General features: G+C 39.6%; 1 protein-coding gene across 8 annotated transcripts in view; it reads left to right on the top strand.

Annotated features, from left to right (window-relative positions):
* The first annotated feature begins 7 nt into the window (after positions 1-7).
* The window catches only part of OSMR (oncostatin M receptor), a 33,516-nt gene continuing 8,903 nt past the window's right edge, over positions 8-24,620 (top strand). The window contains exons 1-15 of one of the 8 annotated variants that reach the window (XM_049794779.1): positions 8-240; positions 491-701; positions 2,837-2,929; positions 6,503-6,601; positions 7,255-7,351; positions 10,839-11,002; positions 13,711-13,870; positions 15,412-15,693; positions 16,325-16,454; positions 17,911-18,068; positions 20,169-20,305; positions 21,612-21,771; positions 22,894-22,970; positions 23,405-23,621; positions 24,229-24,411. In XM_049794779.1, the coding sequence (XP_049650736.1) occupies positions 7,279-7,351; positions 10,839-11,002; positions 13,711-13,870; positions 15,412-15,693; positions 16,325-16,454; positions 17,911-18,068; positions 20,169-20,305; positions 21,612-21,771; positions 22,894-22,970; positions 23,405-23,621; positions 24,229-24,411 (1,741 nt within the window). In that variant the 5' untranslated portion in view covers positions 8-240; positions 491-701; positions 2,837-2,929; positions 6,503-6,601; positions 7,255-7,278. Of the gene's footprint in view, positions 241-264; positions 702-722; positions 1,091-2,737; positions 2,930-6,502; positions 6,602-7,254; positions 7,352-10,838; positions 11,003-13,710; positions 13,871-15,411; positions 15,694-16,324; positions 16,455-17,910; positions 18,069-20,168; positions 20,306-21,611; positions 21,772-22,893; positions 22,971-23,404; positions 23,622-24,228; positions 24,412-24,620 lie in introns of those variants that run through there. The other 7 variants (XM_049794781.1, XM_049794780.1, XM_049794778.1 and 4 more) reach the window with 7 other exon arrangements.

Genomic DNA, 24,620 nt, shown 5'->3' with positions numbered 1-24,620 from the left:
CGTCGGCGGCGGCGGCGGCGGCGGTGGTGGTGGGGGGGAAATTCCCGAGGCGCTGCTCACCCGGCCTCCGTGAGGTGGGAGAAGGCGCCGCCCTGCCCGGAGCGGGGCGGGGGACCAGCACGGCCGCGCCGCGGCTCTTCCCAGCACTGACCGGCGGGAGCCGGCGCCAACCGCTGCCCCCGGCCGGGGTCTTGTCTTCCCCGCCGCCTCGTTCCTGAGGGAGCTGCTCGGCGGCTGCAGGTGAGTGACGCCGGCCTCTCGCTGTGGCGGCAGCCCTTCGTTGCCCCAGGGGTCCCCCCTCGCCCTCTCCTCCCGCCGGGGGGTCCCGATGGCCGCCCTCGCTGAGAGGAGCTCCGCCTGCCCCGCTGAGGAGAATCCCCGGCGCCGGCCGTGAAACGCTTTGTGGAGTTTTTGCTTCGAAGTTTAGTCCTTCCCGTGCCCGTTAAGCCCTCTTCGCCCTTTGCCTGCCCTTTAACCCCCGTTTTTCCAGGCGCCCCTGGGCACGGCGGGTGCGGGAGGGGAGCCGGCGCCCCGGCACCGCCGTCCATCGAGCTGCCCTCGTCCTCCAGAAAACAGGTCGCCCCGGCAGCACCGCCACTTACCGTTGATTTTAACGCGGTTTGCGACCCCCCCAGCCGTATCTGCTTTCAAGATGTCACTGCTTAAAAGCTGCTGGATTGACCTGAGTGAAAATTACTGAGGTGAGGTGAGGTGAAGTGCGGTGCGTCGCAGGATGAGGATGCTGCTCCCGCCAGATGATTAGGTTTAGTTTTAACATCTCCCGTTCCTGCTACTGCGAGGTGTGGACTTGCTCAGAAGTGCAAGCCCAGACCTTTAATCCAGCATCATACTGCTGCTTTCTCTTAAGTACTTGAAATCTGTTCTTTAATCTCAAAACCGTTGGAGTAAGCGAGGAAACATCATGAATTCCAGTGTGGTTCCTGCATTCTTGGAGTTTGACTGATTTTTTTGTATAATCATTTTTTTTCTGTCTTTTTATCTAAATATTGCATGCCTGGACCAGTCCCTAGTCCAACAGAGTAAACCAGATGCTAACAGTGTTGCAAGTAGATATTGCCTGAAAAACATGGTAAAATTATTCTTCCTGTTGGTATGAGTCATGCCACCATGTTATGTGATTCCTTCCCTACAATTGTTAGCATTTGCTTTCTGATGGGGCAGGAGTAGTCTTACACAGTTTGTTGAGTGCTTTACGTTTTTAGACCCCATTTTTTTCATTATTTATTTGCTTTTTTGTTTGGATTCCAGCCTTCATGGGACCATGAAGTATATAATGCTTTCCTGTTTTGGCAAAGCTCTTTAGAAAATGAACAGCATGCATCAAAGAGCTTTCTATTTATAAAAAAAAAAAACAAAAACCCCACCAGGAGATAAAGTTATCCCTAAGTGATCAAATGGTTATATGCCTATCAGACCTTAATTACAGAAATTATTTTTTTCCATGTCCAGCTTTAAACTTGCTGCTCACCCATTAAATCACAAAGGCTTATTAGGAGCTTTCAGTGTCTTACACACAGATGTATTTTGTGTGCTAAGTGTAATTGAAACCATGTTTAAAATTGCCTGGGAGAAGAAAGCCTGACTACAAGGACTAAAGAAAGGGTTCATCCGCTTTAGAATTTGGTGTCTCAGCTATTCATTTTTTTCAGAATTGTTGCAAATTAAATTGTCTGTAAACAGTGTGATGTTTATATTGAAGAGGGATCTATTTAATTGTAGGATGTTTTGGCAGATGCTATTTTACCAACACTCGATAGGTTTCTGATGGCTTGACACGGCTCCCTCTCAGTCGGTTATCAGCTCTGCACTGTTGATTTTGCAAGGGATATCATGTTGGGAATTGCAGGAATCATGAGAGCGGAGGCACACTGTAGTGCCCAGGCATTCTAGCTCATTTTGGCACCCACCTAGTTAGCTGTTTAAGAGGAAAAAAACCACCTCTGGAAGATGAGTTAGTCTACCTATGGTCTGGCTTACTTTCTGGGGGTGCCTCTTTCTCTTTGGCGGCCATGGAAGGAGTTTATTAAGTTTTGGCACTAAACACATCAGTTTTGTTAGTGACCTGGTACTGCATGGTATGAGCTTGAATTGTGATTCCCACCGTGGTATGAGCTTGAATTGTGATTCCCACCCTCAGCCTGTCTGTCTAAAAAGTAGAGGGAATAAGAACATAGGGTGAAAAATGTGATATAAATCCAAAGTAGTATCAGTGCTGCATTTGCCTTGCTGACAGTTGTCTTCCATGTCTGGTTTAGAAAATTTCTTTTATCAATAGTATTTATGATTTAGTGTCCCTACGTAATACTCTCCTTTAAATAGATGAAGTTTTCTGGATCCTAGCAGCTGAAAACATTTCTTTTCCCAGCCTGTGTGCAGGCTCTGGTTCATTTGAGGATGTGGGTTGTGACAGGCAGCTGTTTTAAATAAGCAAGGCAAAGAGGACTGAGAAACAAAAGTTGTATGAAGTATGATTTGAAATATGCAGCTTTAGGAAGATTGATACAAAACAGATTGACTCTGTGGTCAACTAATACTAGACGTTCATAGCAGGGGCCTCCTTTTCTTACACACATGGGTGTCCCAGGTACTGCAGCAGTATGTGCACCATACAGCTCCACTTCCCCACCAATAACTCCTGAATACTATAAAACTGATCTTGAAAGAGGTTTCAGATGAATTTTGGTGCTGTAATGCCTTTGATGATGTTTATCTTAAGCTTGTTTACCAGATGAATAATGGGAATTTCTTCTTCCTGTCATCCATGGCATCACAAAATCATTGGCCTGGATGGGACTTTGGGGATCATCTAAGCCAGCTTCTTGCTCTGAAGGAGAAATAGTTTACCTGGAAATATTTATCTAGATCATTTGCAGACTGCCTACTGAAGGAGATCTCATCTCTTCCCAAGGTAATTCACTCCTGTGCTGTCTTCATTTCTTGAGTGATTGCTCTTTAATTGTCAGGTCTCTGAATAATTCCTGTTGCTGTTGAATGCTATTGCAGTTGCCACTGGGTTTCCAAAAGGCTTCTGTTCTATTGATGTATCTATCGGTACTGATTAATTTCAAGTTAGGCTGGGGAGTCTTGAATCCATTTCTATCTGATTAGTTACACCCCAGGTTACGTTCTTCCAAGAGGAAGAATTGCAAGTAGACTATATATTCATGAGTTAAAAAAATCTATCAGTGACTCAGGCTACAGCCTGGCAAGACAAAGCAAGTTTGCTTTATTTCCCCCATAGATGTTGAATTTTTAGAAGGGGGAAGAATATAGTGTAAAATGAAAAATACCTTGCTCAGCTGACTTCTATAGCTCTGACATAATCTTGTGCTCAATCATCCTCAACTTATGGCTTAGTATTATCCACCATTTTATGTGTTCCCGTTACCAGATTCATCATAGAAATTAGACCTGTAGCTGGTGTTAATGATGGCAAAGAATTAGAGTTTAGGATGGTGATTATTTCCTTCTATTTGGCACTTATGAGGCCATATCTAAATTACTGTGTCCAGACTGGGGCTCACAATACAAAGAAGACTGACAGACTGGGCTGAGTCTGGCAGAGAGACACCAGGAGGCCTTGGAGACTGGAGCACATGTAGGAGTCACTGAAGGAGTTGAGTTTGCTTAGCACTGAGAAAAGTAAGAGCAGCTCTAACTGCAGACCTTGCCTAACAAATAGGAAGTTACTGAGAAGACAGAGCTAAGCTTTTTGCACAGGTGTACAGCAAAAGGGCAAGAGGAAATGGATGCAAATTGTAGCAAAGAAAATATAAGGAGAAAAATGAATAGATGAATATAAGGAGACTAAACCAAGATTTTCTGCTTATATGAATGTAAGAAGAAAAATGAATATATGAATATAGGGAGAAAAAACCTGCACAGTGAAGATGGTTAAGCACTGGAACAAGTTGCCCAGAGAAGCTGTGGAATCTCCATCTGTGGAGTTCCTCAAAACTCAGTTGGACAAACTGCTCTGTGATTCTGTGATAGACTAGAGAAATGCCATTGCAAAATTATCTTAATGACAAAAGTAATCAGAAAGGAGAAAGTATTCAAATTATGTGTCTGCAGTCCACATTCAAAACCACTGGCACGAGAGCCTATTCCTGTTCTTACCTGCAATTTATGGAAACAAAGCACACGGTCATTCCAGGTTGGAGGATGATGACAAAACATGACTTATCTTAGGCTTAAAAAAAGAGTCAGCAGTGATTCATTCTCAGATGAAGAACTGTGCCATACTAGTGCGGTATTCATATCTTTTCAGACTGGCAAATCTAAACCAAGCTATTCACCAGAACAATGGCCATGATTGTCATTTTTCTTGTGGCATTTGGTAATTGCTTCTTATTTCTCAGAGGTAGTACTTTGCCTCTTTCAGGGTGATGAATTATTTAGATGTCTAAAAACCTTCCCTGGCTTCCTGTCTTCATTCCCTTTGTTGTTCAATTATTTGCACTTTTGGCAAGGTCATAGATAATCTATTATCATAATGTTGGGTTTTTTTAAATGAAATTGATAATGTATTTTGTGCAACTGTTTTGAGTCTCTTTTAATCTTTGTAACCAAGACACAGATTATTAAATGATGATTTTATAAAGTACTTAATTATTGATAATGCAGAATAAGTGCTTGACATTAGTTAGTAGTAATTACTGTATGTGATTAATTTGATAGTCATAGGCAGAAGTTTCTGCATAAAGATGATTTAAGTCATATATTAAGGACTGTATTTCTTTTTTCTTGACTAGTGTTACATTTATTTAAATTTACTTCATATTTTCTTTTGTTAGAGAATTCAAGAACTTTTCCCATTAAAACTGGTTTGATACAGTTGTGATACATATTATCACAATTTACTATACAGCATTAAACTAGATTATTAACATACTGAACAGATGAAAGGCATTGTAGCTGTCCAAAGCATGTTTATATTCTGATGGTCATTTATTATATTACACTGCCCTTTAGTAGCATACAGCATTTGTACTATGCATCAATAAAAGTGATCTAGGCTGTGTCATTAGTGAACTGACAGTGTAAATGACTGGAGAGAGATACTTAAATTAGACATTTGTTTAAATACAATATTTGAGAATGCCTCTTAAGAGCAAAAAAGAGTTTGGATTTGTTTTCCATTTAGGAATTAATTTAAACAAATAGTCTAATATGTCATGACTTCCACAATAATTTGCTGCTATATTTAATGTTGGTTTTAAGTGCTATGTAACAAATAGGGCAAATAGTTTTCTGTCCAACCCCAGAGATGTTTACAAAATCAGGAGATCAGGAGTCCTGTGGGGCCAGGTTTTCATCATGGTGATATAATTAAGTCAGGAGTCATGCCACTGAACCAAACTGACACCCCTTGTATTAAATTGGTCTTAGAGCAGAGAGTCAATTCCCTTGACCTTAAACGCAGTTTTCTTTTTTTTTTCTGAAAGAGGGCATGCAAGATTTGGATGTGTGTATCAATATTAATTTCATATAATTCAAAAGAATAACAACCTACTGAAGAGTTACTAGAAGTTTTAACACAATCTGTCTTGGAAAGACTTCTTTTTGTGTCACTTCCTACTCACTGGTCTATAACAAAGAGCCATTCTATTGTGTTTATTCTGGAAAAAACCATATCAAATTATTTTTCCTTTCAGATATTAAATTTGATCAGGTGATAAAAAAATTGTAAACTTAGAAAATCCATAAAGAAGCACATTTCCCTAAATAAGTGCATGGAACAGTATATTATTTGCTTGTGAATTAGGCCTAGGTTGTCAAAAATATTTAGATTCTTTAGTGTTGTCCAAATACTTTTGAGGGTATCGGTATAATGGCAAGAAAGAACACAGAAGCCTATACATCAGGCAAGGCAACACTCACCTTTTAAATATGGGGACCTCCATGTTAAGCATTTGTGCTCACAAGGAAAAAGTTGGGGCACACTGCAGCAAGGGTGCTTGTGGGTGTTAAGCCCTGGGTTGCAGTGCTGCATGCATTTTCCATGTGACCTTTAGAAACATGGTAAAAAAAAAGGGGTGTGTGTGTGATATCTTTTCTTTTGATTCTTTGGAGAAATTCAGAGCTTCTCAAAACCAATGAATCTAAGGCAGGGTCACTAAACTTAAGTGTATGTAGCTCTGAGGTATTAAAATTGGAGCGTTTGTGCTGGGAAGAAGTTGTGGAGTGAATTCCTGGCCTTTCTGAAATCAGTAAATGTCCTGTCCTTGGCTTTAGTGGGGACAGAAGGTCATCCTGGTTATCCTGACTGAGCAGTTTCAACTTCTATTATGGAAGCAGCAGTTGAAGACTCTCTTTATCAGTATTCTACACAGCTCCACAAACGTGAAAAGTGGAAACTGAAAGTTAAAGATAGCTGTTGTCCATAGTCCTGTTCCTGTTGTTTGGACTCCTGTACCCTCTGTGCCCGGGTGCTTTTAACCACACTGCTGCTGAATGTTTACCTCTCCCTTCTACACAGGCGAGTTTGCAGGTGATTCATGCCTTGTGAGATCTGACATAAGATCCGTCCCCCCAGGACTGGGCTGTGCAAGTCGACGGAGTTTCATCCTGTGACAATGTGAGTGTAAAAGCTATAAAAGGAATGCTAGATAGCTGTGTGGTGCTTGAGATGATGGTCCTCCTAGGAATGGAACTTGCTCATACACTGACACGTGTATTTCAACTCCAGTCTTAACTAAAGCCCTCCATATAGTGTCCTGGTGCTGGCAAAGGGGAAGACCATGCTTGCCGAAGTCGGCTGCATTCATCAGTCAGGCTCTAGGTGGAGTAGAAACCACAAGGCCTTTTGCACTTTTCATGCCTTTTTTTTTCTTTTTTTTTTTTCCTTTGTTAGGACGGATATCTTGTTACTTGTGCAGGAGGAAAGCCAACATATATCAGGACAAACTTTTGTTTTAATGTTCCTCAGAAATAAGTAGTGGGAAAACTTTAAAGTTATTGTCTGTTTTATTCATTTAGGTTAAATTGAACTTATCGAGTGTGGTGTATTTTTCCCTATGCTATAACCAGGTCCTAAAAAAAGAGGTTTTTTTCATTCTTTATCTTTTTTTTGTCCATTCTTCCTGAATTTCTCTTAAACTGTCTGGAGTCTGTGTGGTTGGGTTTTTATTTATTCATTCTTAAATACAGTAATATTAATTGGACTATTGTCTGGCAAGCATTTCTTGTAAAAAAACCCAAATAAATAGAAATTTCTTCTTTCCTGGTAAGTCTTGTGCAGGAAAAGGTGGATGAATGATGAATCCCTTCATGGTTCTGGCAGTATTGCTCCCCCTGAGGACTTGTGACGCTACATACTCACAACAAGGTAAATGTCTGAACATTTGCTTTTTTATTTGGAAACAATCTACAGCAACTGAAGCTTCAGACTTGCTCATTTGTAAGTCTGCTGTGATTAAGCAACATATTACACACTTAATCAAATGATTGCCTTTGGTAAGCTGATGAAGCAACTTGTATAATTACCTTTTGTAACAGCATCAGTTTTGCCATTTTGCAAACTGCCTGTTGAAGAGATAACTTGCAATGATGTGAAGCTCGAGTGTATTTACTTATCTTCTCCCCCTCTGTCTCATGTGTTTTTGGTCTGTACTCTGTCATCTTCAAATAATTTATTTCCTCTTTGACAACTTTTATGCTTTTCTACCTCTTCCCTTCACTTCCTCTTTTTTGTTTGTCTCATCTACGAAAACTTTAGCACTTCTGTTTGCTCTTTTCTGATTGTGCCACAAGATTCCAGGATCAGATTTTTATTTCTTACACTTCACATGTGTATCCAATACAAAGAAAAAAAATAAATATGCATATTTGGAGGCAAAAAAGTTGACTAGAAGAATAACTTTCCAGAAGTCTGTGTATTTTAAGGTAAAATTACTGCTTGTGCACTTGCTGCTGGCAATAGCATTGGGCATGACTCTATTAAAAGAAAAAAAAAAAGAATTCATATTTTTAATGGACTTCTTGTGACCACTATTAAGAAGGCAGAACTTATCGGACTATAGTCTGCATTATAGAAGTTGTATTGCTTTCATTAAGTCGGTGAAGGAGGGAGAGGGGTGGGTTTATTTTATATAAATGTAGTTGTTATCATGCTGAAGGGGATAATATGTCTGTTTCAGACTTTTTTTGCCTCTCTTCAACCTTGAAATTCATATGTTCACATTCCATTCACCCAAGGTGCCAGTTCCTCAGTGTTACCAGTGCCCCTAAAGTAGCAAAACTTTGTAATGCAGGCAAGTCCAAACACTTATTGCATTACAGTAACTTGGTCACTTGTTTTCACATGCAGCTGTTCAGGAATAAAATCAGTCTCTGTTGTTAATCATAAAGCTATTCATATGGTTTTGAGTTAGCCTTCAAGTTAAAACAAGTCTTAAGATGCCTTGATTATTTAACTTTGCTAGGAGGGGAATATAATAACCGTGAATGCTACCAATACTTCTACATGTGTAAATTATACTAAAAAAGTCTTTAAGTCCCACATTGTAACTCAGTGGTCTTCAAGATCTTGGATATATCCTTGACTAAATTATTTCTTTTGTTTGTTTGGTACTGTGTATAAGCCCTGACTGGTGATCTAGACTGTCTTATGTCAGGCTCCAAGGAACAAAACTGTGTGAGGTCTGAAGTGATACGTCATCTAACTAAAAGGAGATAGTGGAGGGACACTCGTACAGATGGAGAAAAACCAGAAACTAATAAGACCTTTGGGTTTTTTGTCAAGTTATTTAAATGTGGCAGGTGAAAATACTCTCCATGGTGAGAAAAGGGATGAGATTTGATTGCTTTTACCTTACAGAAGACACTAATGCTGTCAAATTCTGCTTTCATGTAATTTACACGTTCATCTTTTTCCAGTAAGTATATATTAAGGCTGCAGTAAGATTTGATCAAAGGCAGTGTGCAATATGTGTGTGTGTACTTCTTCTGAAAAACTTTTTCAGGATACCACAATCCTGTTTCTGAGACCAAGCATTTGAACACTAAAACCTTAATTTCTGCCTCCAAGTATATCTGAATAAGCCTATGCCAGTAGTTTCCTCTAGATTGAAAGCATACGTTTTTCATTTTGCTTTGACTTCCACTACTTTTCAAAATGGAATGGATTAAAAATATACCAACAGAATCTGTAGATGATTTGCAAAAGAGAAACAATCCTTTCTTTCAGCAGTTTTTTATAAGTTATTACTAATGGTACAATATTTACTTTCTTCCATTTATTCTTTATAGGCTGGTCTTGTATAAACAGCTAAGCTGTGTCAGTGTCTGTATTCTTGTAATTAATAAATATGCTTATAAAGTATTATCTACTTCCTTTGATCAGGGATTGTTATAACTGCTGCTTCTCTTGAGCCTTTACTTTCCTACAGTTAATGTAAAGGTCCATACATAGGGAAACTGCTGTGCAGAAGTTAGTGCAGAGCAGGCACCACAATGTAAACTACAAAATGGCTTGGATATCTGACTGCTGCCAGAAGCATCTATCAAAATGTAGATTCTCAAACTAAATTTCCTGAATTTACTGTTATTTTGTGTTTCTGCCAGTAATATTCTGTAAAAATCTCAGATAATCATTAGGTCAGTGTGTGAAGCACATCCGGGAGAAATGTCTGGAGGTGGCATTTTTGTGAGAAGGAGATGCTGAAGTCTTTCAGTTCAGCATATGTCCCTGAAGACTGTGGCTATAGTGGGGCAGGAATGCCCAGAATGAGTTCTGTTTTATTAAAACATACAGTTATTTCTGTGATTTGTTTTCTGTGTCCTGGTCAGTATAAGCATTCTGACCGTGTCATTTGTTACAAGCAGAAGCATGTTGGAAAGCAACTGTGGCAAAAGAAAAATCTTAGTTATTTGGCCATTTCAGTTCCCTGACTTCCTTATCAACCAGATTAAGTTTAGGGTTTTTTGTTGTTGTTTGTTATTTTTCAGGAAGGAGAGAAGATACAGATCAATGAGCACCATATTTCGTTTCTTCCAAGAGTTAGGTTTTTGGGGGAGAGGTGACAGAGAAAACATCTAAAAAGAGGGACCATTCATAGAGTGATCTGTAGTTTTCAGCAGGCTAGTCTTCTTAAGGAGCCTTTCCTTTCCTGATACCAAAAGGGACTTCAGTCTGACTTTTAAACTTCATTTTATTCTGAGAATTAACTCCAGACCCACAAAGGGATGGAGCTGCCATTATAACTAGGTGTCTAATTCCAGTAGAAGAATCCACACCCCTGACTAAAGTACCTAAGCAATGTGTAGAGCAACCAGGAATGTGCCTAATACTAGACTACCTTCTGAGCTAGCTACTGGAGGGAAACTCTTAACCTATCCTGTTCAAATACTTAATTTGCATTAACTAATTTAATCTTTTTTAGGTCAGAGAGCAAAATTGAGCCTGGATTTTCTGCCCCAATGATAAGAAAGCTTGCTGGGGGTTGGGATTTCTTGGGATTCATTCCCTGTTAACACATTATGTTATCCCCTCTTCATAAGACTATCGGGATGGATCAATATTCCCATAAAGTAGCTAGTAAATTGAGGGCATAAAGAAAGTAAATAACATACCCAATGTCATGGTGGGGGGGCTATTGACTAGATTCAGGAACCTCATTCTAGCCTGCTGATGCCTTAAGATGAAAGATTATCTTTGCTTTCGATACCAACAGCATGCGTCTCGATCACTTTCTTTTTTTTCCCTTCAGAACTGTCTGGTGTGGAACCTATCTTACCTCTAACTACTGTTGTTTCAGATCTGCATTGTAACGCAGCTGAATGTTAATATTTTTGTGTCCTTTTTGTACTCACAGAATCCATTGTGTTTCCAGTAATGTACCTTAATGTTTCCAAGGATTTAGCTCTTCAGCGGCTGCTGGTGGAATGGGATGTTGGCAAGTCAGCACATGATAGTGAGCTGGCAATGTCTTTTGAAATACAAGTCTGTCAAACACATGAAAATACTACTGTGTGGACAGTAAGTGTATTTTTAAAAAAGGTATATTAGTTATTTACAATACAAAGGAAGCTAACAGAAAATCAAATGTTCAGATACATATGCAGATAGCTTTACTGTATAGTTTTACAACTTACAACATAATATTTACAAAACTGTACTAGAAATACCTCAGTATTTCACTAGGTGCAAGACTTGATGTAATGTTATGCCCAGTTTTTGTGCAAAAAAAATACTGTCTCAGATGAATAAGTCATTTCCACCTGTGCAGAATGTAGATAGGCCTTGCACACCCTTATTGAGGGATTGTGGTGGGCAGACTTAGGACATCTGATTTTGAAGGTCTCTGTTTCCCTTCCAGGGTGCACATCCCTTAAGTGGCCTCCCAGAATCATCCCTTCCCTTCCATTGTTCCTAAAGGCAGTCTTTTCTGGAGCATGATTACTACCTGCCACTGGGGACTAATTGAGCATGAGTCATGTTGCTGCAGCTCCTCTCACCTTATGAACCATACGATAGTCTCAGTGTGAGCAAAGCCTTTTAAGCCCTGTGCTTGGACCTGTTAGCAGTTACCTTATGTCTAGCTCTTCCAGTTAAGTAAGAAGTAGTGATGTCTCTTTTGCAAAGTCCCTATCCTGCTAGTTTTCCTTAACACCTAAATCAGCCAAATTTTCTGAAGAGGTGGAGATCACACAAATCATAGGCTTAGGCCTGCTCCTGATGTTTTCCCCAGTTTGTGACTTCAGTGTGAGAACTTTTGTTTCCAAAGAAAATTTCCTTTCCTTTGGATCTGACAAAATCTTTTGGGAACTAAGGCATGTTTTAGGGATATCATAACCTATTATGAGTCATCTGCTGATTGAACTATGGAAAAATATGAAATGCACATGTTAAAAATCAGTCAGACTGGAAAACTGCTCTAGCTCATTTAAAGCTGCTATTTGTGAGAAAGCACATAAAGTGGAGAAGGGCTTATTTTTTCTGAAACCAGAAGTCAATAAAATAAGATGGGCACTGTTAAGAATCACAGCTTACTCTGCTCAGCCAAAATGGTACTATTTTTTCTCTGAGTTTGAAGAACCACATCTTCACTGCAGATGAGATCTATGCAGTTCAGAAGATTTTGACCACTTTGATACATGGGGTAGGATTTTTAACACCCCATGACTAGATCTAACCCTGAAATCAGAAACTGGGTACATACAGCTACAAACAATTAAGTGGGTTTTTTGGGAGTACCCTTCCAACAAACTCTTACTAACTTGCTGGAAAAGAGAAAGAGGTTTTCAAATCCAAGGATGTAGTCTGTTCTGTTACTCATAATAAACATGACAAGGAAAACAAACAGGGTATTTTGGATGTCACTATCACACAGCAATGTATTTGCTTCTATGTTTTTCTGAAGAATCTGTACCAACAAAGAAACTGTGAGTCTGCTCGTACCAAAGCATGGACAGTCTATATAACTTCCAAAGCAGTGACTACATTCCTCAGTGCTGTAACTGAGAAATTACATTGTAAACTGCTGCAGAGTTTTTCTCAGAGTGGTGGTATTATGAAAGTGCAGGTGTTGCTGAAGGAAAGTGGTAATGGAGACCAGTTCTGTAGTTGTCAGTGTGAGCCAGGGCTCTGGTACAGCTCATACAAGCAGCACAGATCTATATGCTGAAAATCTAGTATGGTTGATTTAAGTACTGAAATATATATTGTATTCTAAAATGTATTCATAATTACAGGTGATTAATAGACTTTTTTGAGCCATTTTTTCCTGCTTCTTACGGGCTCTCATGTGAGGGGAGATTCACAGCTGGGGTACATTTTCATCTGTCTGTCTGTCTGTCTGACTACATGGTACCCTGGTTAGTTTGAGTTGCTGTGCCGTGTATTGGTGCAGGTCATTCAATGCCCAAGTGGGCCTTAGTAGTACATGCTGAAGGAAATTTGTAGGATATCTTCTCTTAGAAAGCAGCAGAACATTTATGTTTTTTGTTGTTTGTCTGCATTTATATAATTCAATATAAAAATAGTTGCCAAATTACAGAGCATTTAGCTTTCATGATTTTTGAACTCCATTTTACATTTTAGGCTGTCCTTCTATTACTTTCATGGAGCTCTAGCAGTTTTGGACATATTTTTTCATGTTTCTTAGATGTGTGTATTATAGCAGTCAATCATTTTGGGGAAATCAGCAGATACGTTCCTACTCTGCCTGCCACTGATGGTAGTACTGACCTCAGATGCTGTGCCTTAGAACTACAATGAGGTATCACCTGCATAAATCTTTACTGGCCAGTGCAGATTCCTGCTGTAATTCAGAGCCAGGGATATGTAACGTGGAGCATTAGACAAGGTGCACTTGCAGGCAGCAGCATCTGTGTATGCTATTACTCATGTAACAGCAGGCACAAATAACCCACTAAAAGTCTCTGAGAGTGAATCAATTTCATGAGAAGCAGGGCCTGACTCACAGCTCTGTTCTCAGAATCGAGTAGTCTTGCCAGCACATCAGTCACTCCCTCACTGCTAGTACAGATTTGTAAGCAGTTACTTCACCTACTATTTAGTTACTTAGTGCGAGATCATGTGTAGCAAGTGGGATTTTAAAGTTTCATTTTTCAAGAGCATTTTTGTCCTTTGAGCTTTCTCTCTCTCACACTGCTTTTGATTGTACTTCCAAAGTGTTTATACATTGCTGTGTTTTCAATACTTTGCCTTACTGGCCTTTGTAGGAGTTTCATAATGTCACACTTGATAAATCAGGAAAGCCTCTTCATTGGATGTGGGATTCAGATTTACCTTTGGAGTGTATGTCTCACTCGGTGAGAATCAGGAGCAAAGCAGAAGCATCAAAAATCTGGAGTTACTGGAGTTTGTGGGAGACCGTCCCGGGTAAGCAAACCAAAATTTTGCAATATTGGTTTTATTTTTTTCAGTACAAAGCTAGATTGTAATTCTCTGGTGACTGTAACAGTGAAGTCCAATTCAGGAGAGGTGGCATCAAGTCAGGAATCCATTCTGAACTCTTACCTCTAAGCTCTAACCAACTGTTTTTTTTTCTTTTGCTGGCAATAATAGCAATGCTTCAGCCATTGTTTTAATTTACAGGCTATCCTCCTCAGCTAGCAGACAAAAAGTTTCTAAACTTTTTTTGCTCATATATTAAAAAAATGCAGTACATAGAGTGGCATGGGATCTTGGATAGGCTCTAGCATAGACTATCAGAAGGTCAGATGCAGCCCTGGCCCAGACTGGGGGAGAGAAGAGGAAGTGCATAGCTCTGGCTACATCATTTGATGCATATGTTGCTGTTGTCTGGGGTTCAAAGCATTGATTAGTATTAAAGAAGCAGAGAGAGAGAGGAGCAAGTCAGCTCCATATGTCACTTGGAATGAACTTCTGTGAATTATATGAGAGTAAACAGGGAGAGAACCAATAATGTAATTAATGATATCACAACCCCCCTTTTTTTCAGATTACAATGTCTTACTAGAACAGTTTTGTTTCCAGAAAATTTGGTTTAAACAAAATATGTCTCTGCTTGAGAAAAAATGGCTACAGTGATTTTGTAAAGAAACACTATTCTTGTTTGGAGCAGCAAGGGCTTTTAGTTATGGGAAACATCATGGGTAGTAGAAGCATCACAGGTCTGTATGCTTGGATCGTGGCACATAAATTGCCCATCTCCATCACGCTGTATAATGAGAAATAGGATGCAAGACTCCCTTTTCTTTCTCACTAACCTCCATCTTGGAGATTTTATTTTTTCAACTGAAGTTGGATATACTGTTTTTTTGTCACAAACTGATCCTGCATTACAGATCTGATTTAGAGCTTTCCGAGAGACAGTGCGTCTAGACTTCATCAGATTTTTGGATCAGATTCTTGAGAGTAGATTTTTATCTCCAACCTGTGCAAAAGCCTGTAAGTCACTTAAATCCTGCTAAGTTTTGCATCCAGCAAGAAGTCCAACATTGAAACCATAGGAGTCTCATTCCAAGTTGAGTATCCCCTTACTGATGTCATTCATTGGATGTTGACTCTTCTTAGCTGAGCTCTGCATGAGCTTCAGAACATGATGTTTTTCTAGCCCCCTGCTCATAATCTTCAAGAGCCTGTTCATAGGTGCAGGAGGTACTGTTCATCTGTACAGGCAGTTCTTAACGTGCCCTCTTTGTTTCACCTAAGTGAAAGGCAGTGAGATGGTTTTCGTCTCTTAGGTAGTTTGTTGGATAAGTTTATGGGTTTTAGAGAAATAGAGGTATGATTACATGTGAAGTTGATCTCTGTAGGGGGAAGAATACTAAGTAAAAGTCCATGAATGGATAATATAATATTAACAGATTCTTGTGTAAATGCTCAGTTATGTGTTCTGGTTGAAGGCTGCTGCCATGAGCAGATTTTGAAATAGTTTATTATGTATTGATTTGCAGGCCTGGACACTTCAAATAACAGTGGACCACAAATCTTTCCAAATGAAAAAATTGTAGAGGAAGGCTCTGACATCACTTTTTGTTGCGTTGGAAGAAAAGGACAAATCATTAAGGAATTTTTTCTAGTCCCAGCTGTTCATGTTTCCAGTCACAAGAACAGTCAAGTTGGACTTCTCACGGTGAAAAATGTGGCACATCAAGAAGTGCCTCACATCAGTGTCTACTGTCAGGAGTCTTGCAATGAAGAGCAATGCTATGATCATGCAATATTCTTTGTGGGTAGTAAGTGAATGCTTTATTACAGTTATATTTTCCTGTTGTTATTAAGCCAAGAATGGCTGTGGGGAACAGAGGGAGGAAAAAAACAACCCTTTCTGTAAGTTGTCATTATGCTGTTGTGGCCAGCTGAACTCTGTTTACTGTCTGACTTCAGATCTGTACACTTGTATATAGAAAGCATTAAAGAATAGCATTAAATATGTTCAGATTAATCTCGTTAATTGATCCTAGTACAGGTGACTGATTTTTAAATATACCTACCCATTTAGGAGTTCAGCTTCATTGTCTGTTCGCATGTGGTAAAAACTCAGCACAGACCCCCTTTCGAAGGCTAGTAGCAATTTTTACAGATAGAAAACAGTACAGATTAAATTAATGAATGTATGAATATAAAAAAAAAAAAAAACATACAGAAGTGTTTGGATTGCAATTAATTTATAGTGTTAACCCTGATTTTCCCTGCAGAGTGGTCATTGAATAAGTATAATTGAAATAATAACATCTGTAGTAAACCAGACTTTGTACATATCCATTCTTTCTAGTTATATCCATTAATATAGTAAAAAGGTTGATGACTGACTTTTGCCTTGACTGCCATGCTGTTGGTGTTTTTTTGGTTATTCCCTCTGACAAGAACCACCTGATACACCTAATGATTTTTCCTGCCAAACTCAAGACATGAGAATAGTAACATGTACTTGGAGCCAAGGAGGACACACCCATCTTTATGGACGTCATTCACCAAAATACACCTTGTCTGAAGAGTATGTCTCCTTATTGTTACGTTAACTGTGGCCTGTGCGGTACAGAAAAGTCACGTTCTTTCCTTTTAAGATCTGTGGAAGTGTTTCTTATCCTTGTTGAGATTAGCTGCCTTCCTCTTTCCAGCTCACTGATCAGCTTATTTAACAAAGTTTGAGCAGTGCAGAAATGTTCTGCATTAGACTACTTATAACAAAGTTGCAGGTCCATCAGATCAGGTTCTGCTTGATCAAGCTTGTTCTAACCTTTCTTTTGGGGTAATTTGTTTGGATATCTTTCAGTAGATATGAAGACACCCTGCAATCACAATAGATAACTTAAAAGTACAATGTACTTATTGGGTAACACACATAACATATTCAGGATTTAATTAGCTGGTAGGCTGAATATTAGTTTGTTCACAATCCATTGACACTAATGCTGACTCAAAGTGATGATTCCCAGCTAACTCTCAGTTAGCCTGATTAGCCTCCCAATTTTTTTTCTTTAGGATTTTATAACTTTACATGCTGGTGTTTTCCTTCTTGACTCCTTAAGCTACTAACAATCCTATATCAAAAATCCTACTTCTGTCTATAATTTCAGTTTTTTTGGTTTGGGGGGGTGGGGGCGGGGTTGGGGGTGGTTGGTTGGTAGGTTTTTTGGTTGGTTTTTGTTGGTGTTTGTCGGGGTTTTGTTGTCTGTTCGGTTTTTTTGGTTTTGTTTTGGTGTTTTTTGGGTTTTTTTTGTTTTTTGTTTTTTTTTTTTTTCCTCCTGTTTGTTTGTTTGTTTTTAAAAAATCTCTCTGCAGACTTTTTCTCAGCTCTTTCTTAGCAGTCTGAGTCAAGGTTACACAGCTGTGGCATATGAGACCTGGCCCTTGGCTCCTTGCTACAGAGGTATCTAAATGAAGAGGAGAGGGACTTTACAGCAGGGCCTGCAGAGAAAGGGGAACTCATAAAGCAGGACAGATACCTCATCATCACAACAAACATTCATCAAAAGATCTCAGCAGGAGGCTGGTCATCATTGCATATACCTTCATGGTTTCTGCATCATTCACTTCCATTGAGATATTATGATGGTTTAAAAATGGAAGGTTAGAGGATGCTCTTGAAATTACTGCTTCATTTACAAGCATAATGGTAGACATGTGAATGGTTTAATTCTTGGCAATAAGTCCCTAGTTCAGAATTTCCATAAGGAAATCACTAAAGCAATTCAGCTGTATCTTAAAAGGATAGAAATTTAGCTGTATCTTAAAAGGCTGGAGTAAACTTAGACTTTGAAGAAAACATTCTTCTAATTGTAAGAATACCTACCGTACTTCAGGCTAACGGAAAGAACTGGGTGGCTTCTTATAGTCCCACTCAGCCTTATTTTTGACGATGCTGTATCAATGCCTATGTCAATTGTACATTATGGAAAAATGTCTTTCTTTCTTTCTTTTTTCCCCCTTTGCCCTGCCTTCTTTGATAGGTTTTCCCAAAAAATGGTTCCGTGCACAGTAAGTTGTTCTGAGCAGTGCTCGTGTTCTTGGGATATAGGTCAGCAAAGGATCTGTAATATCACAGTGACTGTGGAAAACCCACTGGGAAAGAAAACTGCCACGGATGTTTTTGATGTAACTCACAGAAGTAAGGTCTTTTCTATGTCTTTGTTGAGTTTATTTTTGTTGCAGGTCTTGTCCTCCTTCTGATCTTAATCTTTGAGTGCTCTAGGTTAAAGTATGGAAGTGGCTGGTTTTTATTTTCACAGTTTTTATGAATTATCTGTCCCTGTGCTATAGTTATGTGCTGTCTCTTCAGTTTCAGCTTTGCAAAATTGTGTTAATGGTAGAAAACAGCTTCACACCAAAGGTCAGATTTGGTTACTGAAATGACCCCTTAATGCTTCAAAATCTGCTGCTTTGCTGAAGCTGGTTCATAGCATCGGAAGCAATATGATACAAGGACATAAAATGGGGAGTTCAAGAAAAATATCTGTGTAGGTTACTTGGGAATTCAGTTCTTTCTCCAAAATATTATTGCTGATGTTACTGTCTTTCCAAAATAAAATGGAGCTGCACATTTTGAAAAGTGGGTAAATAAAATTACTAACACCTCTCCAAATGAGAAGCAATACAGGTGTAAGCAGCTATTGCCAGGAAAGATGTGATAGTGCGAACTTGTCTTGGTGCTAATGTGGGACAGTAACATCTGCTGTGCTACTGTAAGGGAAGAAGAGTAGTTCATCATCAGTGAAATAAAGCAGGTTATTCTGTGAGAGGTAACTGATGGCTGATTTTCTGTCTTCCCTATTAGTTGTGTTCTTTATCACCTTGTGCCCCAGGTCCTGTAAGTTCCTACCTACTCCTGCCTCAAAACGCCTGGGTATTTCATGTGTCTCCAGCAGTTTTTCCAGTTCTCCTTGTGTCCTCTAGCCTCACCACATCCACCTCAGTGTTCCTAAGGTCCTGTGGCTGCCTTGCCTGTTTTGAAGAAGCAGGAGGCAACATGTGCTTTTCTTAGTTCTGAAGCTGACAGGTTGATGGACAGGGAGGCTGCTGCTGTAACTGCTGCATTGTGGCAGCACTTCCTTCCTTAGAGGCACTGATTACAGTTTTGCTAGCCATGCTTTTTCGTATGACTTGTAGGAACATATGTTAAATGCCTGTCTGTTAAATTTGTTTCAGAGAGGCATGAGAGTTCTAAAAGTTGATTACTTGATTGTTTGGGGGTGGAAGACATAGAGCAGGAAGAAAGTGGAGGAGTAAACTGACAGATTGTAGTGAAACAACACAGTATTATAAACTAAGTTTTCACAGGAAATCAGGCTAAAATAGGTTACATTCAATGTGCTAAATACATTTATGTTTTACTACAATTTTCTTTTCTAGTGATTGTTACTAGTTAAAGAAATGTATAAAATTTATGATAAATTAACCTTTTAAATAGTGATTGCTGTAAAGTCCTTTATGTTTTCTCTAGTCCTGGACGTATTTATAGCAGAATTTTCCTTACTTAAAGGATGTCAGCACGTAAAGGAAAACTGAAGTCCATTGTTTCCAATTCTGCATGTGGTAGCTGGGACCTTCTGTATCAAACACAAGTTCCTTTGAGTCTGGAAATCCTCAAATTATAATTCACGGTACTTGAAGTTCCAGGATAATGGCCAAAGCTGTAAACATACTACTCACTTGCATTGCCATGTCTTATTCCTTACAATTGGACTGATAACATGGGACAGTTTGAGATCTGCTGTTCTCACTGAATACTGCTTACATAGCAGTAAAGGATCTCAGAAATCTTTTGGAAGGAGTAGCATTGGCACTGTTTACCAGAGGGTGACTACTGGCAGAAGTCAATGTAAGAGTTGTGAATAAAATTTCTGGTGAAGAGGCTGGATTCTGGGGTTCAGAAATGTGGCAAATGTTACTCACCATGCTACATCAGAAACTCCACCAGGCCCAGGATTAGAGAATTTTACTTGATTTCCAATAAAAGTCTCTGACTTTCTCTTGTTCATGATGTTCTAAAATATTTCCAACTTGGCACAAGGGTATTTTTTAATCTTGTACAACATTTACTTACATTTACATTCTGAAATTAATTTTTACTAATTTATATCTGCTTCTCCTAGACTGGCAGAAAAATCTGTATTTCTTTTTTTCAGTTACTACTCAGCTAAAATACCTTCAAATACTTTTGCATGTTTTTTACGTTTTACAAGAGCTAACTTGGATTTTCCATTGGCAGTTTATCCTGCTGCACCTTTCCAGCTGTGGGAAGAATGCACAGATACAGAAATCACATTATATTGGAAACATCGAAACAAAGGAATTGAACTGTTTTGTCAGACTGAAGTGATCCAACCTGATGGACAAGTAGAACTGGTATGAAACCTGAATTTCATAAACAAAAACATAGCAAATATCTCTTTGATCTGAGATTAAAAACCAATTTCCCATCAGTATGAATATACTCTAAATCTTGTGAGTATGTTGATGTGTCTTTTTCTGGATTTGTTTGGTCCCAAGATCTACAGTCATGATGTGGTCCCTGTGGACAGCCATTGCTGGCAGTAATTCACACTCCCAACAGTTCCTGTACTGCTGGCCAAAGTGTAGAGTGTGACTGGTCTGCGTATGTGGCTCTGTCCTCTGCTGGATGGATTCTGAGATTTGTTGAAGTAAATGAAAATACTGATGGGCCTTACAATTGCTGTTAGCTATTGCTAATTTTGATTCATCATATTTTAATTACTCATATCGTCTTACACACAAATGGTGGAGAGGTGTGTTGAAGGCTTTTTTTATGTTAGTCCAGGAGCTTTCTGTGTGCTATTGACTGTGCTATTGACTGCACTTGATGGTAGTGTGTCTGGTTTCTAGCGAGAGAACCCCAGAACAGTTTTTCTTCCCATCCTCTTCCATCTTCTTGAAGATTATTTGAGTAGACTCCTTGTCTTGTTCCATCTCTTTCACAAACAGCTGACTGAGGCTGACTGACTCGTTGCGTATGTACTGTGGTTTCTGTGTAGCCCTTTTCTTAGGAAGGCAGCTTGCCTCTAGCATATTAAAAAGGCATTATGAAGATCAGGATCAAGCTGCATTCTGTCTTAAGTATTGCTTAAGACCTGTTAGATCAAATGGCTGCCACAGCTGACCATTGCAGGAGACAGTCTGGAGGCGAGGCTTAAAAGCATGCTCACTTTTTGACTCTAACCAGAACTCACCCAGTCTTTTAGGAGGGAGTTGGGGAAAAGGTTGGGGATAAAATGGAAAGAAAAGGTAGCTGTAGATGCTGTGCTTAGATCTGGAACAGCATCCTACTTTCATGAAGTAAGTAAGAGACTCGGGCTCTGTGAGGATACGATCTCAGCAGATTCCCTCCTTGATGTAAAGAATAGTCATTTGACAGGTTGTGAGTGACTCCTACTCAGACAGTTGCACAGAGGAGGTTTGCAGACCTCTTTTTGGATCTCCCACTCTTTTGATCTTGTGCATATTGGTGGTTGGGGTTTTTTGGGGGTGTGTGGGGGGGCAGGGGTTGACTATTGTTCCATGATTATCTTTTCCAAGTGAAGCTTAGCTGACTATCGTAGGATCTACAGGAAGAACTAGAACTATTTTTTCAGACTAAAACTTTTGCTAATGAAGCTGAGCTGGGCTCTGACTGTTATGTTTTTCTGTCTTGCAGCATAATAGTTCAGATGTGCAACTCCATTATGGTAGCATCACCCTGAGTGGACTGCAGCCATATACTGAATACACAGCTAGAGTACACTGTGGGACAGCTAAGCATTTCTGGAGGTGGAGTGAATGGAGCGAAGCCCTAACCATCAGAACAAAGGAAGCAAGTATGTCCAGCTGTCATGGTTTAACCCCAGCCAGCAACTAAGCACCACACAGCCGCTCACTCTCACTCACTCACCCCCATCCAGTGGGATGGGGGAGAAAATCGGGAAAAAGAAGTAAAACTCGTGGGTTGAGATAAGAATGGTTTAATAGAACAGAAAAGAAGAAACTAATAATGATAATGACAACAGTAATAAAATGACAACATCAGTAACAAAAGGATTGGAACGTACAAATGATGCGCAGGGCAATTGCTCACCACCCGCCGACCGACACCCAGCCAGTCCCCGAGCGGTGATTCCCTGCCCCCCACTTCCCAGTTCCTACACTAGATGGGACGTCCCATGGTATGGAATACCCTGTTGGCCAGTTTGGGTCAGGTGCCCTGGCTGTGTCCTGTGCCAACTTCTTGCGCCCCTCCAGCTTTCTCGCTGGCTGGGCATGAGAAGCTGAAAAATCCTTGACTATAGTCTGAACACTACTTAGCAACAACTGAAAACATCAGTGTTATCAACATTCTTCACATACTGAACTCAAAACATAGCACTGTACCAGCTACTAGGAAGACAGTTAACTCTATCCCAGCTGAAACCAGGACACCAGCCTATTGAGAAGGAAACCTTGAAGGGTGTTCTTCACTTGCCATCTCTGTTTGCTATTTGTTTCTACTCCTCTGCTGTGTAGCTAAAGCAGAGACCGGTTGCATACCTAAAAGTAGAAGCACACTAAGCAAACTTTAAGAAGGTGGCTTCTTAAACAACTCTCATCCTACCTGCCAGTCTCTGCCATTTCATCCAGTGAAGGCAGTGGGAAATCCAGATGACTGGGAGGATGGACAGACTGAGTTACAGTGTTCTGTGAGGGCTGGAGGAACAGTGCAGAGGTAGGGAACAAGCACCTGGGAACTGCAAGCAAAGAAAGATTATCTAGGGAGATGAACCAGACATTCATTCAGAAAAAGAAACGAAGGGAGGAAGAAGTTACAGGGTAGTGTTTTGGCAAGACTTGGGAATGATGGGGAAAAAGAGGTTTTGGGAGTGGAATTTCTTCAAATGGGAGGAAGCAATTAAACTGTTTATCCTTTCTGCGCCTAGAGCATCTTTGTTTTGCTGTATTTTTTGCAGGTCCATCAGGGAAACTGGACATCTGGAGAGAAATTACACCAGTTCGGGGGGGGCGGAATGTGACTTTGTTCTGGAAGGTGAGACATTGGTACAGAAATGGCAGCAAAACCCTTCATAAGGAAGTTGGAAACTTCTCCCACGAGCTTTAAAAGTTTGTGTGTGCTTAATAGCAATTCAGTATGAAAATGTCTTCTAAGAATCTAAGACAAATATTATATATAGTGTAATTTAGAACGTATGTAGCTGTATGATGGTGTGCTGTCCTGGCATTTCAGACATACACTTCTTTTTTTCTAAGTATTATAACACGACAAATCCCATTACTGAGATTTCTGCTTTTCAGTTTCAACCAGTATATGTACGCATGTATGGAAACAATGCATACATATGTTTATATTCTTACAGAAATAATACATCCAATTAGTTATTTAAAGTTCTTAATGCTTCTTTCATATTTTTTTGGCAAAATTTATGAAGTAATTGATGTCTACCCCCATAAATTTTTCCCCAGCAAGCACCAAGTTTTCGAGCAAATGCGAGAAGTATTTCCTATGAAGTAACCTGGGAAAAAGTAGAAGATGGCTCTAAGCCTGAAAGCATCTCCTTTTCATCAGTTTACAATAGCACAAGGATTTCTATTGATAACCATTCCTACAGAATCAGTATCATGGCAAAGAACAATGTTAATTATTCACTTCCTTCAGTATTGATCATCCCTAGAGCTACAGGTAACAGTAGGAGTATTTTCAGTTAGCTTTCCATTATGAGAGTTTTGTTTCTACCTATTTTAAGTGAAGTGATAATTTATCATCTTGGGGGAACAAATTAACCTGGCCTATTAACTCACATCACTGCTATCTGGAAATTGTTACTGTACTTTATTTTTGTCTACAGGGTGGTAACTGTATGTATGTTAAGCTTAAGTGCCTCGATCCATCCCTTGCAGAGAGTCTCTGCAGAGCAAAACACATTTAGCCTTAAACTAGGGCCTCAGACCTGTGGCAGGTACTGTGAAGTGCAGCCAGTGCCTCACAGGGAACTCCTGTGTGCAATTAGCTGCTTCTGACTTTCTGTTTGTGACTCCAGGTTTCTGCAGTTCAGTTCTTTTTATGAATATATAGTAAAAATTACTGGATGTTTTTTGAGCTGTCAGCTTTCAGCATACAAAGAGATCAGCTTTCAGCATGTGAAAGATGCCATACGTCTGATAGTGAAGGAATGCAACTATTTTATTATTGTTTTAACAGCTTAGCATGGAAACCATACTGATCTTCATTTATGAATCTGAGGTCTTATGCAGGAAAATAACAGACACTCTGTTTTGTTCATTTGTAGGCACCGAAGAGCTTAAAGAAGAACAGGTTAATGGTACAGATGATGGCATTTTTATTTCCTGGGAGCCCAGACATATATATGACAGTTACATTATCGATTGGTGTAACTTCCCAATGTTGCAGCCCTGTGATTTGCAGTGGAAGAGATTTGGGCCCAACGCTTCCAGTGCACTGATTAGCTCAGGTGAAAGCCAAACAATTTTTCTTTCTGATGTCTGTGCAGCAGTCTTGCACGCTGTGGGCATTAATTGAATTTAGGAAACAAATCCTGTGGAATACGGAAGTCTGTGCAGTGGAGGTGTAACTCTGCAAAGGCATGTGGCATCATGTTTTGCCTAGCAAATGCATTAGACACCACAAATGTGCCAGCACAATTAAGCCTTGAAAGTCAGC

The sequence above is a fragment of the Accipiter gentilis genome, chromosome Z (genome assembly GCF_929443795.1).
Source record: "Accipiter gentilis chromosome Z, bAccGen1.1, whole genome shotgun sequence".
NCBI classification, from domain to species: Eukaryota; Metazoa; Chordata; class Aves; order Accipitriformes; family Accipitridae; genus Astur; species Astur gentilis.
The sequence above is the reverse complement of the archived record's forward strand: the minus strand, read 5'-3'. Positions and strand labels throughout refer to the sequence as shown.